At 43.2% G+C, this 16,890-nt stretch overlaps 1 protein-coding gene across 1 annotated transcript in view; it reads left to right on the top strand.

The window, feature by feature from the left end:
* Positions 1-14,907, top strand: part of phf1 (PHD finger protein 1) — a gene marked incomplete at its 3' end in the record, with an annotated part of 41,644 nt that extends 26,737 nt beyond the window's left edge. The window contains exons 13-15 of the mRNA XM_083644206.1: positions 5,284-5,399; positions 5,609-5,695; positions 14,547-14,907. Of these exons, the coding sequence (XP_083500332.1) occupies positions 5,284-5,399; positions 5,609-5,695; positions 14,547-14,907 (564 nt within the window). The remainder of the gene's footprint in view (positions 1-5,283; positions 5,400-5,608; positions 5,696-14,546) is intronic.
* Between the last annotated feature and the right edge of the window lie 1,983 nt (positions 14,908-16,890).

Raw genomic sequence — 16,890 nt, 5'->3', positions numbered from 1 at the left:
TCAACGCCCCTCAGCTGTATGACTGCTGCTGTTTCTGTATGCTCAATACCGCGTGATTTCGAATCGCACATAGGTTACGCAAAAACCACGCCCTGTGCCCGCCGGGATTGGCCAGGCGCTCATGCTCATGTTGGGCTCCATTACAGGGACACATTCCTGTGAGAAGCAACAACACCAAGCGAGGCTGCAGCGAGGCTGCAATGAGGATATTGAAAGACAAAATCCTACATCGCACCAAAGCATACAATGTATTTTAATGTTATTTGACTTTCTGACCACCCGCCTCAGCCAGAATAACAGATGCTGCCCTTCCATTGGGAAGGCTAACCCTTTACTTTTGGTTTTATTTATTGTGTATGATTCAACTTTTTAGCTATGATTTTATATTATTGCATGTTTTTGTAGATTGTTGGGACTTCACTGGCCTGGAACAAACGGCCGGCCTGGGCGGGGGGGAGCTAGGCCTATGTGCTGTAACCTATTGTATTTTTAATTTTATATTTTTTATATTTTTCATTTGCAGGTTAAACTGTCAGCTGAGCTCTGTTATTGAAGCTTTGGCTAAAGGCCTGAATTTTACAATGATGTTTTGAAATAAATGTTTAAAAATCGATTGTGTGTTAAAAGCTTGTGTTACGTTTTCATTGGCGTTATTACAGTAATTTATTTTCAATGTCTGCTATCAAGAGCATTTTGGTTAATAAAATCACTGGGCTGGGCACAGTGTTTGTGGTGTGTGGGAAATGTGTTAAAAGCTTGTGTGTTACGTTTTCATTACACTAATAATTAATTTCAATGTCCGCTATCAAGAGCAATCCAGTTGGTTCATGAAATCGCTGGGCTGCGTGCCGTCCAGTGGTTGTGGTGTGGGAGATTCCAGCTATCAAAAGAAGACAAAAGACTTGCTCCTGGCCAATCCCGTCACTTGACTGCTGCGTAGGCGGGCACAGGGCGTGGTTTTTGCGTAACCTATGTGCGATTCGAAATCACACCTCAATACCTGGTCAAACCTTGGAGTCTCTGGTCAGTGGATTGTATCATGTTAGTGTTACAGATGGGGTGGCATGGGTTTAGCTCAGTCAACCCTTCTGCTCTGCACATGTATTCAAACCAGGGTTCCCATGGGTCCTTGAAATGCTAGAAAGTTTGTGAATTTGAGAAAAAGAAATCAAGGCCTTGAAAGTTTTTTTGAAAATAGTCATAAATAGACATGGGCCAGTGAAAGGGCTATAGATATAAATAGACATGGGCCAGTGAAAGGGCTATAGACATAAATAGACATGGGCCAGTGACAGGGCTATAGATATAAATAGACATGGGCCAGTGAAAGGGCTATAAATAGACATAAATAGACATGGGCCAGTGAAAGGGCTATAGACATAAATAGACATGGGCCAGTGAAAGGGCTATAGACATAAATAGACATGGGCCAGTGACAGGGCTATAGATATAAATAGACATGGGCCAGTGAAAGGGCTATAAATAGACATGGGCCAGTGAAAGGGCTATAGACATAAATAGACATGGGCCAGTGAAAGGGCTATAGATATAAATAGACATATGCCAGTGAAAGGGCTATAAATAGACCTAAATAGACATGGGCCAGTGAAAGGGCTATAGACATAAATAGACATGGGCCAGTGAAAGGGCTATAGACATAAATAGACATGGGCCAGTGACAGGGCTATATATATAAATAGACATGGGCCAGTGAAAGGGCTATAAATAGACATAAATAGACATGGGCCAGTGAAAGGGCTATAGACATAAATAGACATGGGCCAGTGAAAGGGCTATAGATATAAATAGACATGGGCCAGTGAAAGGGCTATAGACATAAATAGACATGGGCCAGTGAAAGGGCTATAGACATAAATAGACATGGGCCAGTGAAAGGGCTATAGACATAAATAGACATGGGCCAGTGAAAGGGCTATAGACATAAATAGACATGGGCCAGTGACAGGGCTATAGATATAAATAGACATGGGCCAGTGAAAGGGCTATAAATAGACATGGGCCAGTGAAAGGGCTATAGACATAAATAGACATGGGCCAGTGAAAGGGCTATAGATATAAATAGACATGGGCCAGTGAAAGGGCTATAAATAGACCTAAATAGACATGGGCCAGTGAAAGGGCTATAGACATAAATAGACATGGGCCAGTGAAAGGGCTATAGACATAAATAGACATGGGCCAGTGAAAGGGCTATAGACATAAATAGACATGGGCCAGTGACAGGGCTATAGATATAAATAGACATGGGCCAGTGAAAGGGCTATAAATAGACATAAATAGACATGGGCCAGTGAAAGGGCTATAGACATAAATAGACATGGGCCAGTGAAAGGGCTATAGACATAAATAGACATGGGCCAGTGACAGGGCTATAGATATAAATAGACATGGGCCAGTGAAAGGGCTATAAATAGACATGGGCCAGTGAAAGGGCTATAGACATAAATAGACATGGGCCAGTGAAAGGGCTATAGATATAAATAGACATGGGCCAGTGAAAGGGCTATAAATAGACCTAAATAGACATGGGCCAGTGAAAGGGCTATAGACATAAATAGACATGGGCCAGTGAAAGGGCTATAGACATAAATAGACATGGGCCAGTGACAGGGCTATAGATATAAATAGACATGGGCCAGTGAAAGGGCTATAAATAGACATAAATAGACATGGGCCAGTGAAAGGGCTATAGACATAAATAGACATGGGCCAGTGAAAGGGCTATAGATATAAATAGACATGGGCCAGTGAAAGGGCTATAGACATAAATAGACATGGGCCAGTGAAAGGGCTATAGACATAAATAGACATGGGCCAGTGAAAGGGCTATAGACATAAATAGACATGGGCCAGTGAAAGGGCTATAAATAGACATAAATAGACATGGGCCAGTGAAAGGGCTATATATATAAATAGACATGGGCCAGTGAAAGGGCTATATATATAAATAGACATGGGCCAGTGAAAGGGCTATATATATAAATAGACATGGGCCAGTGAAAGGGCTATATATATAAATAGACATGGGCCAGTGAAAGGGCTATATATATAAATAGACATGGGCCAGTGAAAGGGCTATATATATAAATAGACATGGGCCAGTGAAAGGGCTATAGACATAAATAGACATGGGCCAGTGAAAGGGCTATAGACATAAATAGACATGGGCCAGTGAAAGGGCTATAAATAGACATAAATAGACATGGGCCAGTGAAAGGGCTATATATATAAATAGACATGGGCCAGTGAAAGGGCTATATATATAAATAGACATGGGCCAGTGAAAGGGCTATATATATAAATAGACATGGGCCAGTGAAAGGGCTATATATATAAATAGACATGGGCCAGTGAAAGGGCTATAGATTTTGTGCAAGAATAGACATTGAAGGCAAGACACCACATAGTCTGCCATCACTGTAACAGAGCACAGTTGAGAAGTTCACACATTCAAGCCTCTCTTTGCCTGTGCACTGCGATTCTGTAAAGCCTGCTAGTTCTCATTATAAAAATTCTGACTGTTGAACAATAATTGACCTTGATCCTTGTTTGAAACTTATGTTGTGTTGGGTCCTTGAATTTGAGGGAATTGGGTCTGGAAGGTCCTTGAAAAGTCCTTGAATTTGATGTTTAAAAAGGTGTGGGAACCTTGAACCCCATGTGTTTCATCAACAACTACGGTTGAAAGCCACATCATGATCATGATCATCAAACCCAATTTCCAGCAGCGCACGCTGGATGTGGCAACATGTCGCGGTTACTATTTATACTCCGTATTCTGAACCATGAATGCACATTGTAGTGTGTCCTCCTACATCACACTCTTGATGCGCATACGGGCACGTGCGCTAATCCTGGAACAATGTGTTTCACAGAGAGCTTGTTTTCACTCCAGCATGTGCAGGCTCATTGTGCGCCACTGATAGATGCTAATCTCCGGCCATCTTGGAGGGAGCAGGTTGGTTATAGTGGGGAGAAAGTGAGAGGGGAAGGAATGCTGATATATGTAGTAGCCTGGGAGCGCTTCCAAGTGCACTTTGCAGTCGATTACAGTTTGGCCAGGTGGCGCTGGCACTTTGACACATCCATTTAAAGGCACAGGCACCTACTAAGGCCCGCCGAATAATAACCTGCCATCCTATCAGAGATGCTAGAAAAGGAAACGATATGGGCTAGCGTGGTGCTGCCGTATGTCACAGTCCAGCGATGAAGAATGCAAAAACTTTAAAGCCTTGCTGCTGATAGATGACTCTGATGAAGCTCTGATGTTTTTGCTTGTCACGAGTTGTGAGCCGGTACCTCACTCACCAGCCAGCTTCATAAGGTGTGCCATGGAGATGATATATTTAAGCAGGACATCCCACCGTTATGTCTGATGAACCATAGGATATCGTTACTCATATCCAACGATCTGTGTGCCGTTACAGACATCTGCTCATATCTGCCCACAGGAGTTGCAGGACGGTAGAGATGATGCATGTGAGGTTTCAAGCTCCTAAATGCCATAAAAACAAGAAAATGGACACTAAAAACAAGAAAATGGACTAGTAACTCTAAAGTCAACTAATTGTGATTCTTTGCATGCTCTCTTTTAACACATCTAAACACTCACATTCAGTGTTGAAAAGCCATTTTTCGAGGTGTTCAGAATAGGGCTTGCAATATATCGATATATATCCATATCATGATATTAGACTAGATATCGTCTTAGATTTTGGATATCGTGATATGGCATAAGTGTTGTTTTTTCCTGGTTTTAAAGGTTGCAGACTGTTCTAGGCTAGCTATTCTATTATTTGCCTTTACCCACTTAGTCATTATAATATACACATTACTGATGATTATTTATCAAAAATCTCATTGTGTAAATATTTTATAAAAGCCCCAAGAACTGAAAATTTAGCCCACTTCATTATGTGTGTGTGTGTGTGTGTGTATATGTGTGTATATATATATATATATATATATATATATATATATATATATATGTACATGCTATGTATATGTATACAGTATATGTGTGTGTGTGTGTGTGTGTGTGTGTGTGTGTGTGTGTGTGTGTGTGTGTGTGTGTGTGTATTATATATATATGAGTAGAGAGAGAGAGATGATTTTTGGTCACCCAGCCCTAATTCAGAAGGAAAGTACCACATGGATTAACTTCACGCATGGCTGAGCGCTGAAGTATCAGTGCTTGATTGGCTCCTGTGATGATGTTGGCATCCAAACACGAGCTGATCCATGTGTTTCTCCCGTGCCCAGGCTTGTCCACCCCCAGTCGCTGCCAACCCCATTGAGCTGCTGCCATGTTGCCATGGCTACGTGGGTGGGGCCAGTGTCTACAACTCCAGGAAGTCAGAGGAGGAGCTCAACTTGTGGTGAGGAGTCGAGTGCTTGTACCTTGCTGTGGGTTTGTTTCTGTCGTGATTTGTTATTGGTTGGTCTGGAAGGTGCTTGAATCAGCAGCTTTTCACTGACTGACTGGCAATCATTTCTGCTCTTCTGAAACAAGAAGGATTTGGATGCATATGTTTTGATTAATATCGTCATACAATGCTTTCCATCAATGTCTGCATCTCCTCCGCAGCTCTCCTCCCAAGCGGATGTTTGCCCTGTACCACCCCACTTACAACGGAAGCAGTGCACTCTCCAGGACTCTCCATCACTACAACAGGTGTCAGCCATCCATCATGCTCTTCTTCCACAGCATCTGCATCACATTTATACACTTAACACGCATTCACAGCTGGGCTGCAGCTGGGTTCAACCAGACTATTTCACTGGTGGCCATGGAATTACTGCTATTGTTAGTCCCACATTCTTCACAGGAAACAGGCTTCTCACAGGCCTTGATAATGCTTGAAAGTGTGGATTTGTGAAAAATAAAATAAGGCCTTAAGACACACGCACGCACGCGCGCGCGCACACACACGCACGCACAAACGCACACACACGTGCACACACACGCTTTCAGAAAAAAATAGGTTACGGAGTTGTATCTTTTAGTCCAACAGATACAAATGTACAGAGAGAAAGTGCAGAGTTCTCGCCAAGTAAATTTTGGTTTTGGATTTATTTCGGGTGCAGATTTGCATGAAGCCGACTAGGGGTGCACCGATCACGTTTTTTGCCGCCGATCGCCTATGAGAAATATCTGCCCGATTGATCACCGATCACAATTTTTTTATAGCAGCTATAGCAGTCAATTATAGAACAGTTTCCATTTTGCATATAGGCCTACATTTCATGCATAAGAGAGGGGCAAAAAACCAGCACTCAAAATAAATCCTTTTGGGTTGTTTTATTTACCTTCAAGCAGATTGACAATGAACGTTTCGGCGTGAGCCTTCTTCAGCATTGTGCTGACAGAAGACGGACATGACGTATAAATAGTGTCAAACCGGAAGTACAATCAATTACATTATCAAGTACTGGAAATATCTCACAACATAAAATAACAACGAATATAATATCAAAAACATCAGAGAATATCAAAAAAGAGATAAAGGTACAATTTTAAACAGTATACTTGTATATAAGTCTGTATATATTACACAGCAGGAATGCAATAATGTTTTGCAAACGAGAAGAATGAGGCTGGATGGCCACACTTGTGTTAAATAAGCACAGATGGAAAGTCAACATATTAGAATAACAAAAATCAGTAAGAAAATATTAAAATAGAATTAGAAAAATACATAATAAAATGCATATAAGTGAATGCATCGGATAGAGATACTGCAGGTCCACACATGACGCTCCCACACTGCCTTACAGTGCAAGAGCATCATGCGTGAACCCACAGCACATCCACCCAATGCACCCCCTAAAGAAAACAACCTAGCAAAAGTTCTTCATTCAAGCCCTTGGGGTGTTCTGTCTGTAAGGTATGTATCCAAAATGCCTCTCTTTGTAACAAGGCCTTGTCTCTGTCACCCCCCCTCTTCAGTGGACTGACCTGTTCTAAACAGTGCAGCACTTTTTTTTCTTGTAGGCTAAAGGAAACCGCCAACATGATTGTTTTGTGTGAGATAATTGGAGCACAAGACTGTGTTGAGACTAGAAATGGCTAGAATAATGTTCTTTATAGTTCAGTCCAGTTCCCTCAGTTCAGTTTATAAAGGAACAAAGATATTCCAGTTCGGGATTTCCATGTTACCAGTTCAATGCAGTTCGGTTCACTTACAAAAATACTCCATTTCCCTGCAGTGGCGCTGGAAGTACTTTTAGGTAGGGGGTGCTGCAAGGCCGTAGCCACCGATTCAACATTGGGGGGGACGGCTGCCGGCGGAATTTTTTTTTGGCCACTTTGTCGCCAGATTAGAGGAATATTAACATTAAGATTAGACTGTTGTGTCATTATTCAGTCACCTTTTCTCACTCACCTCCATGTCACCACTTGCTCCCACTGCTGTGTTGGAATCCTCATTCTCTCTCCCACCCTTTTTGGACTTTTAGCCATATTTAGAGGAATATTTAATTTTAAATTAACATTAGGATTATACTGTTGTGATGTCATTATTCAGTGTCTTCTCCTCTTCTCTGCAGCATTACTAAATAATTCACCCTCAGGAATCAGGGACAGTGATAGCCTAACTGTTATTCCTCCCATATATCCAGGGCCGGATTAATAGTACCATGGGCCCCCGGGGCTATTCATTTTCTAAACTATTCATTTAGCCTTTTAGTCATAAAGATTATATCTTCCAGACTGAAATGTTATAACAGAGGTGGAGTATTGGCCAGAATTACATGAACATTTGGACACTTATTCAGCGGGTATTTTGCATGTTGCGTTCAGGTGCACTGTAAAAAAATATATATACATCTCTTGCCACCAGGGGGTGCTGCAGCACCCACCGCACCCAGCTTCCCGCGGCCTTGTTTCCCTGTTACCCAAGAAAAATAAATTTGACCCAAGGAAACTATTTTATAGATATATAAGCTAAAGCTGCTAAAGCTAACCGAAGCTATTAACCAAACCCGTCTTTTGCTAACGCACGGCTGGTGACAGCTGTTGTCAGTTCAGGTTAGTTAATTAGTTGGCTATTTGTTTACAAGATTAGAACAGCTGTTGTCAAGTTTGTGATGTCAGTGATGATGTCATCAGGTGTGATGTCATCACTGATGTCATCCTTCCTGGTGCCAATAGAGCAGGCGAGGCCACGTGGCAGCCGAGCTGCGTATGCGATGCGCAGTGGGCAAGCTGCAGGGCGGGCGGGGGGGCGGGGGCGCGAGCAATCTCGTGACCTGACGGAGCCGGATTTTTTAATTAGGCGATTGCCCTAATTACCTAATGATCATCCTTCCTGGCTGAGGCTATAAGTTCTGTGATGATGTCATCAGTGATGTCATAGAGCAGGCGACAGGGCGGGTGAGCCAGCACGGCGGGCGAGTCTAGGAATCGATTGCTAGTACTGTATCTATACTAAGAAGGAGAAGTGTCCGTGTGCGTGGGTGAGTGGGTGGGTGTGTGTGTGTGTGTGTGTGTGTGTGTGTGTGTGTGTGTGTGTGTGTGTGTGTGTGAGTAATTGAGAGAGCAGAATCTCGGCCGGCCACGGCTATGCCGTCGGCCTGAAATCGGGCTGAAACTTTCAGGGGGTGTAAAGAGCACCTTTGCGGGTGACCTGATTTCCCTAATTTCCTAATGATGCAGGGTAGGAAATCGGCATTTCCTATCTCAACAAAACTGTTTGATGTTTGATCAGGCTGAAACTTTCAGGAAGTGTAAAGCAGTGGTTCTCAAATTTTTTCACATGAGGGACCTCTAAACTGACAAAGATTAGACCACGGACCGCCATTTGATAGGATTTTGTCCCACACTCCCCCATATGATAATAAGATTGATGCTTTTAGATGTTTTATTGCAGAAAGTGTATAAAACCCATGACCAAAATAGTCATCGTGTTACTTATGAATGGAATTATAGCGAAAATAAATTACCACTGGTGTGGTGACCTAACGGAGCTGTATTTTTTAATTATGTAATTGCCCTAATCACCTAAAGATGTGATGTCACTCGAGCAATGATGTAATCAGTGATGTCATCAGTGATGCAGTGATGTCATCAGTGATGATGTCATCAGTGATGTCATCCTTCCTGGCTGAGCAGAATGGGTGGATCTAACTCCCGGTGGTGGTCGGGGTCCAACTCCCACGGGTCCACTAGTATTAATAGTAATGCTAAATGTCAGTCAGCAATAGCCCATCTCTTCACCCCCAGACAGCGTACGCCACTGAAGTAAACTGACAACCTGTGAAAAACACATGCAAAACATCATCAGAAATGTAATGCAGTTGTGCGTAGCCTCCTCTAGGTGGCAGTGCCAGACTGGCTGAGCCTGCAGGTCTGGCTTCCTGCCCGACTTCCCCAAGGACGCTTCTCACACACACACACACGCACGCACACAGGCACACAACACACACACACAACAAAGCACACCTAGGAATATTTTTGCAGCTTAGAGCAGGCAGTGTTATAGCTGATCTACATGCTATTTCAGTGTTTTACATTCCGTTTTCCTCTATCTATCACTGATGATATTGACTGAAGTACTTGTGGTGGTAACCCCCATTTTATGCCTCCGCCGGCGATAGCCAGGCCCGGAGGCTTATGGATTCTTGTTGTCCGTCCGTCCGTACCTCCGTACCTCCGTACGTCCGATGTTCGTTAACGTGATATCTGAGGAACGCCTTGACAGAATTTCATTGACGTCGACTTGGACTCAAGGATGAACTGATTAGATTTTGGTGGTCAAAGGTCAAAGTTCAAGGTCACTGACGTGACCTCACGAACGCCATTCCCAAGTTCGTTAACGCGATATCCCAGGAACGCCTTGATGAGATTTCTTCCAATATTGCGCAAATGTCGACTTGCATGCAAGGATGAACGGATTAGATTTTGGTGGTCAAATGTCAAGGTCACTGTGACCTCTCAAAAGCCATTTTCAAGCTTGTTAACGCAATATCTCAAGAACGCCTTGATGGAATTTCTTCGAATCTGCCCCAAAACGTCCACTTGGACTCAAGGATGAACTGATTAGATTTTGGTGGTCAAAGGTCAAAGTTCAAGGTCACTGTGACCTCATGACCACTTGTTTCATGCTTGTTAACGAGATATTTCAGGAACGCCTCGACGGAATTTCATCAAATTGGCCTCAAACCTCCACTTGGACTCAAGGATGAAGTGACTAGATTTTTGTTTTCAACGTCACTGTGACCTCATGAACCTAATTTCCAAGCTCTTTAATGTGATATCTCAGGAACGCCTTGATGGAATTTCTTCCAATTTGGCTCAAACGTTGACTTGGACTCACGGATGAACTAATTAGATTTTGGTGGTCAAAGGTTAAGGTCACTGTGACCTCACGAATACCATTTTCAAGTTGTTAAGGCGATATCTCAAGAACGCCTTGATGGAATTTCATCTAATTCGCTTCAAACGTCCAAGGATGAACTGATTACATTTTTTCAAAGGTCAAGGTCACTGTGACCTCACAAATGCCATTTTCAAGCTGAGTAACGCCATATCTCAGTAACACCTTGACGGAATTTCTTCACATATGACTCAAATGTCAAAGTCTGGACCGACATGGATGTCGACTGCTCACTTGTTGGCGGAGGCATATATCCGCGGTGCAGTCATTCTAGTTTTATTTTTATGCCAGCTTTTAGACCTATTCAGTTTTTCCATTTTAAAAGCTACATTCCTACAGACCCATATAGCCCTCCAGAATTTTGCCAGAAAGGTCATCACTAAAACGCTGGCTATCCGGCTAAATCAATATCTGTCATGATCATCAGATGATCATGACAGATGTTGTGATGAATGAATTTCATTCATCCTGACCAGACAGGGTTAATCCCGAATAGGTTCTCTTTCTCCAATGTCAGATGTCTCCTTAACACCATACGCAGATCACCGTAAGACCAGTGGGGCAGCGACTTTATCACTGGACGCACAGAAGGCGTTCGATCAGGTTGAGTGGCCTTATATGTTCCAGTCAATGCAGAGATTTGGGTTTGGCGATTCATTCATATCCTGGGTAAAGCTCATATAGTCCAACACGTTATAACCAATGGTGACAAGTCAACCAAGTTTCCATTACTTCGCTCGGTCCAGCAGGGTCGCCCTCTCTCACCGGCTCTCTTCTCCTTACAAATACGTGGTCACCCAAATATTGCAGGCCTATTATACCTACAGTACATAACTCAGAAAAATCTATTCCCCCTGTCCTAGAATGAATCACCTCCTTCGGTAAGCTGTCTGGATACACAAGTAACTGGATGAAGAGTGACTTTATGCCTCTCTCTGATGTCTTCACACCCGGTTTCTTGGAAAATCTCCCATTCAAATTGGCAAAGGGCCACCTCACCTACCTTGGCATGACCATAGAGAGCCCCAGGGATGACATATTTTTGTAGTCGGAACGGGGAAGTCGCGGACTTCTGGGTTCTTCACTGTTTCTGCCTATGGGATTTTTGAATGGGTTTTTGGTGCGGTGCTTCAAATAAGGTCTGTGGGCAATGCAAGCTTAATCAAACGCGAACCAGTGTTCAGCGGGATAATCTTCACACATGAGGACCACTTTCATGAGTTTTGAAGCGTAAATGTGAGCCCTAGAAGTAAACAGCTCGTGCTAAGCTAATCCAGAACTACACACAGTGTCGCATAGGCTTCCACGTCACGTCACCACTCAACCTGGAGTGTTGTGTGCGCTGCTGTGCACTGATTACCCCGGGCTGAACCAGGTGAGGGAAAAATTATTTCCGTGTTTGTCCTTTGAAGTGATGATGTTATTGACGTATAATATCCCCGTCGACTCAACAGTGTAGTCTCATTTAGCCGTTTGCTAGCTAGCCACCCTTTTAACGGCACGTAAAAGCTTAAAAACTCATCAGTGAAAACAACAACGCTAACTATCTAGCAAGCTAACGGCAGAAACCTACACGCTGAAAATGGCAAGTTGGACTGTTGGAAGCTATTTTCCAAGGGCACTGCCGCCAAGTGCCGCCCATCGCAATCCCACAATGCAGCCCTGCACCGCCAGACTCATCTCACGGTAGGGAGGGGAGGCTGGCCAGCGAGATTAATATCAGGATAACATATTTCCTACTTTTCTATCCCTTTCAAGTAAATTGGAGTGCCACGTTCACATCTCTTCACATATTTTCAGATACGTCACTGTGTAACCTCTCAGTTCCACCTTTTCCCTTCTTTACCAACTCTGCTTCCTTGGGAGGAATTACTTCATCTTTCACTCGATCAGAGATCACTTATATCTCAGATTTACTCCTCCATTATGTCATTTAATAACAAATATGTTGTGAAAGCTAAATCGGCCTGGGAGGAGGAAATAGGTATTGAGTTATCTGATGATTGATGGGCTGGAGCAGTTGATAGGGTAGTTGAAAGGGTTAGTTCTACAACATCATGTGCTCAGCTGGGTCTCATACAATTCAAGGTGCTGCACAGGCTCCATTATTCTAAAGCCAGACTGTCAGAAATCTATCCCAATGTAGATAACAGTTGTGACAGATATAGCCACGCTCCTGCCAACCTTAGTCATATGTTCTATTTCTGTCCCAATTTATGTTCATTTTGGGACATATTCTTTAAAACCCTATCCGACATCTTAGGAATCGAGCTGCAGCTGTGTCCCCTGATTGCTATTTTTGGTGTTCCTGCTATTATTTTAAATTTGCGCACCAAACACCTAGACATAATTGCCTTTTCCTCCCTCCTCGCACAAAGGAGAATCTTACTATCTTGGAAATCACCTGGTCCCCCATCAGCAGCTTCATGGTTAGAGGACATGATGACCTGGTCCCCCATCAGCAGCTTCATGGTTAGAGGACATGATGACCTGGTCCCCCATCAGCAGCTTCATGGTTAGAGGACAGGATGACCTGGTCCCCCATCAGCAGCTTCATGGTTAGAGGACATGATGACCTGGTCCCCCATCAGCAGATTCATGGTTAGAGACATGATGACCTGGTCCCCCATCAGCAGATTCATGGTTAGAGGACATGGTGACCTGGTCCCCCATCAGCAGATTCATGGTTAGAGGACATGATGAGTTGGAAAATGTACTGATAGATGGGAAGCCTTTCTTTCATATGTAAATAGTCTTCAGAGGCTTCCAGCCAAGCAGCAGGTGTAACTCACCTTCCTTTTTTGTTTTGTTTTATTATGGTTTCTTTTGTTTCTTTTCCCTTTCCTTGTCCCCTTTTCCCCTCCCATTTAATTCCTGTATGTAAGTGGGTGTGTGTGTTAGGGCTGCACAATTAATCCTATTTTCATCGTCATCACAATATGAACATGCGCAGTAAACACATCGCAAAGACTGCCTGAAACGCAATGAATAACAAAAGTGGTTTCATGCATTCCCACTCAGCATCTGATCATTTTGTCTTGTGTTGTAAATACACCTTTCCCTTGCAACAGTGTGCTCCGCCCCCCTGCCAAAGCCCAAACACGCTGTGTGTAGTTTCAGATAGAGTCAGTGTGTATTTCTTTTCTTTATTCAGTGGGCATAGGCTATGTTTGGGGTCTATGTTAGCATTATTAAAGCAGAAAGACATAGGAACTGTATAGCTAATATGCATACTTTAATATTTGTTTATTTATCGCAAGTCGTATCGTCATCGCTATATTGAACAATGTTATCGCACATCGCAGATTTTCTCTCGTCAGCTGCAGTACAAGCAGACAGCGTGACCGAAAAATTAAGTCTGAACTGTGGAGGCTGACGGCGGCTAATTATTATTATTATTTAACTCGTTCAAAGATGCCAGCCTGCTACCTTAAGTGTGTGTGTCTGTGTTCACATGACAAGTCAAACCAACTCCGCCTCTGTGTTGGGAAGGGGGGGACTTTGGAGTCGTCTTTCAGACATAGAAATGCAACTGATAGAATGTGCACTGCATGTAGCGCGATTCTAACAATCTGCCTGGAAAGGCAGATCGTGGAGCCATTCTAATCGTGAACGATCTAAGATCGTCATATCGCCCACCCCTACCGGTAGCATGATGTGGTAATATTTGAATGTCAATATATATGTAGGTTTTTCCTTTTCTTTTCCTGTTTCTGATTTAGTTTGTTTTTGTTTTTGATGTTCTGACAATTGAAAAATATTATTATTATTATTTTGGGGGGGGGGGGGTACATTCCTACGGTCCTTTTTGTACTGTTATATTTATTATGCCGTATGTGAGGATAGTTTAGACAGTTATATGTAAGGATAGTTTATTTCTGTTGATGGATTCATTGATCCATCAGATGAAATACATAACTGATTAACATGGTATCTGTCTCCATCACATGGTATCTGTCTCCATCTGACAAAGCTTTTTAAAGTCTTTTTTGTCTACAGCAGTGTTTCTGCTGCATACATTTGATCAGTATTCCATTACAGATTTGGTGGTACAGTATTTTTCTTGATCATTAAAACCCATTGCTGGCAATCAGACCATGGAATACACATGGATGAATCAATTCCTCTCCTTCCCCCCTCCTTTCCTAGTGTGGAGGACACCTGCAGAGTACCACCACCGCCCTGCCTCCCGTACTCCCTCAACTCCAACGGCAACTTTCACCACAGCCATCACCACCACAACCACCAGCACCAGCACCACCACCATAACCACCACCAGACCAACCACCAACACCACCCACACCAGCACCAGCCGGGCCAGAAGCAGCTGGAGCCCTGCCCCTCCTTGCTCCTGCGTGACCTGGCGCCGTATCCGGCCGGCACGGGTGAAGGGGGGGGAGGAGATGGTGGTGGGGGAGGGGGGGAGGCGGTGAGGATTTTGGCGAGACGAGTCACGCCAGATGGGAAGGTGCAGTACCTGGTGGAGTGGGGGAACGTGAGTTTGTACTGAGTGAGAGAAGGGCTGGGTATCAGTACTCGATACGTTCAAGGTATCGACCAAAGTAACCCAGTACCAACCAAGTAGTATCGAAACTTCTCCAGTCAAATGATACCTGCATTTGATCCTTTTTGTACACAGAAAAAAATTACTATTATGGTTTTGCTCACCGCCAGTCACCACAAGCGTTCTTCGATTTAATGCTACGTGTGATTGCAGCAGCTACAACCCATACCCGTGGTGAATTTGAGCGCAGTGTATGTGACGGAGTTGGCTATTCAGCATACAGTAGCATGCTGAGATGCCACTAAAACGTTCAAAATGATGGCTATACCACACAAAAAGGTATCGAATGAAGTGCTCTACTGGTTTCGGTATCGGCATCACTTTAAGGGTACTGGTATTGTCATTTTTTAAACGATACCCAGTCCTAAGAGAAAGAGAAAATGAATGAGAGAGGGAGTGAGAGACGCAATGACTGTTTTGCAGTTGCCACAGTAACGTGTGGTGGGGTTTGAAGTACAAGCAAAGCAAACAAACAAAAAATTGTACACGTTGCAAAATCCAGGTTGCTCTCATAGTATCACCTCTATTCTACATCATTATAATCTCACTACTTGTTACTATAGCTCCCTCTTTGCTAGTGTTTCTCTGATATTTGTACTGTTAACTTTGGAATATGCCTTTGCATTTATCATATTTTACAGTGATGAGGGAAAATATGTGAACCCCCCCTGCTAATTTTCATATTATTTGGGCCTTTTCTAAAGTAGAGTATTTGATTATACTCAAGTTATAAGTAGCTAAGCCATGATTTATCATAACACATGGTTCAAAAGGATTACTGCTTTTTCAGTGTTTAAGTAAGAGATACATTTACTGTTGTCACCATTGTTACGGATCGGTAGGTAGAGTAGGCAGTATTCCCCTCAACTCAAATATGATCATGTTTACCTATGTATTTCTGGCTGTTTTGATCATTGAATGGTTGAATTGCTTAGTGGAAGTATGGACTTTTAAGCCTTTAAGAAGGCTGGAGAGGGTGACCTTTTCTTGCTTCTGGAAGGAAGTAGTGCCGGTGGAGAAGGACCGTTGTCCACCAGAAGAATGTCAGACTAGCAGAAGCGACTTGGATCTGATCTAAATTAATGTTTCCATCTCGCTTTGGCGAGGCACACCTGAACGAGTGAGAGCTGGACGGCTCTCACATCTCCCAGATGACAGAGCTGCCCCACGTCGAGAGGGACCAAGCTACTAGTCAGCGCAGAGAGGGAGCTAACTATTAGATGGCGCCAGACGACCTGCGCAATGGCCCAGGTAATTCGGCTAATTTCAACAGTCAACAGCCTAATCTTCTTTTAATCTTTGTCAATTCATGTTACAGTAGTCGATGGTGATCAAATGCCCGTTGACACGAGTTCGAGTGATAAGTTGGACATCGACTTGTGACACCGTGCTCAAGTGAGCCCAAATTGATAAATGTAATTTAGTTTCCCCTCCTGTTTTCAGTGTTGAGGTTAGAGAGTACTTTTTTGTGGTAACTTGAAAATGTAGTGCTTTCATTATTACTGTAGATTCTTGTAATCTATTATTATTTACTTTTAAATTCGAATGTGAATTTTTCGGTAACACTTTACAATACTGGTGCAAACATGTGCATGAATGCATGCTTAACTCATGATGAATTAAGCCATTAATTGATGCTTACCGCATCATCAACTAATGAAAGGTATGTTTGATGAACACACCGAGTCATATATGAATTACTATTAATTAAGTAGGCTATGCCTATATCATCATAGTTAATTCCTCATCAACACATACATTAACACACTGTGTTCAATAATACCGTAATTCATGTGTTAATTACCACTATCGACATCTGGCTCCCTGCAACCGGAACTTTAGCGTTACCAGACCGCAATGCCGATAGCCCACAATCCGAACCAGCTGAGCGAGGCGGTGTGCAGCGTGTCAGGGACCGGCTGGATCTAA

The sequence above is a fragment of the Poromitra crassiceps genome (genome assembly GCF_964638095.1).
Source record: "Poromitra crassiceps genome assembly, chromosome: 1".
Classification (NCBI taxonomy): domain Eukaryota; kingdom Metazoa; phylum Chordata; class Actinopteri; order Beryciformes; family Melamphaidae; genus Poromitra; species Poromitra crassiceps.
Note: the sequence above shows the minus strand (reverse complement) of the source record. Positions and strands in the feature narration are given on the sequence as shown.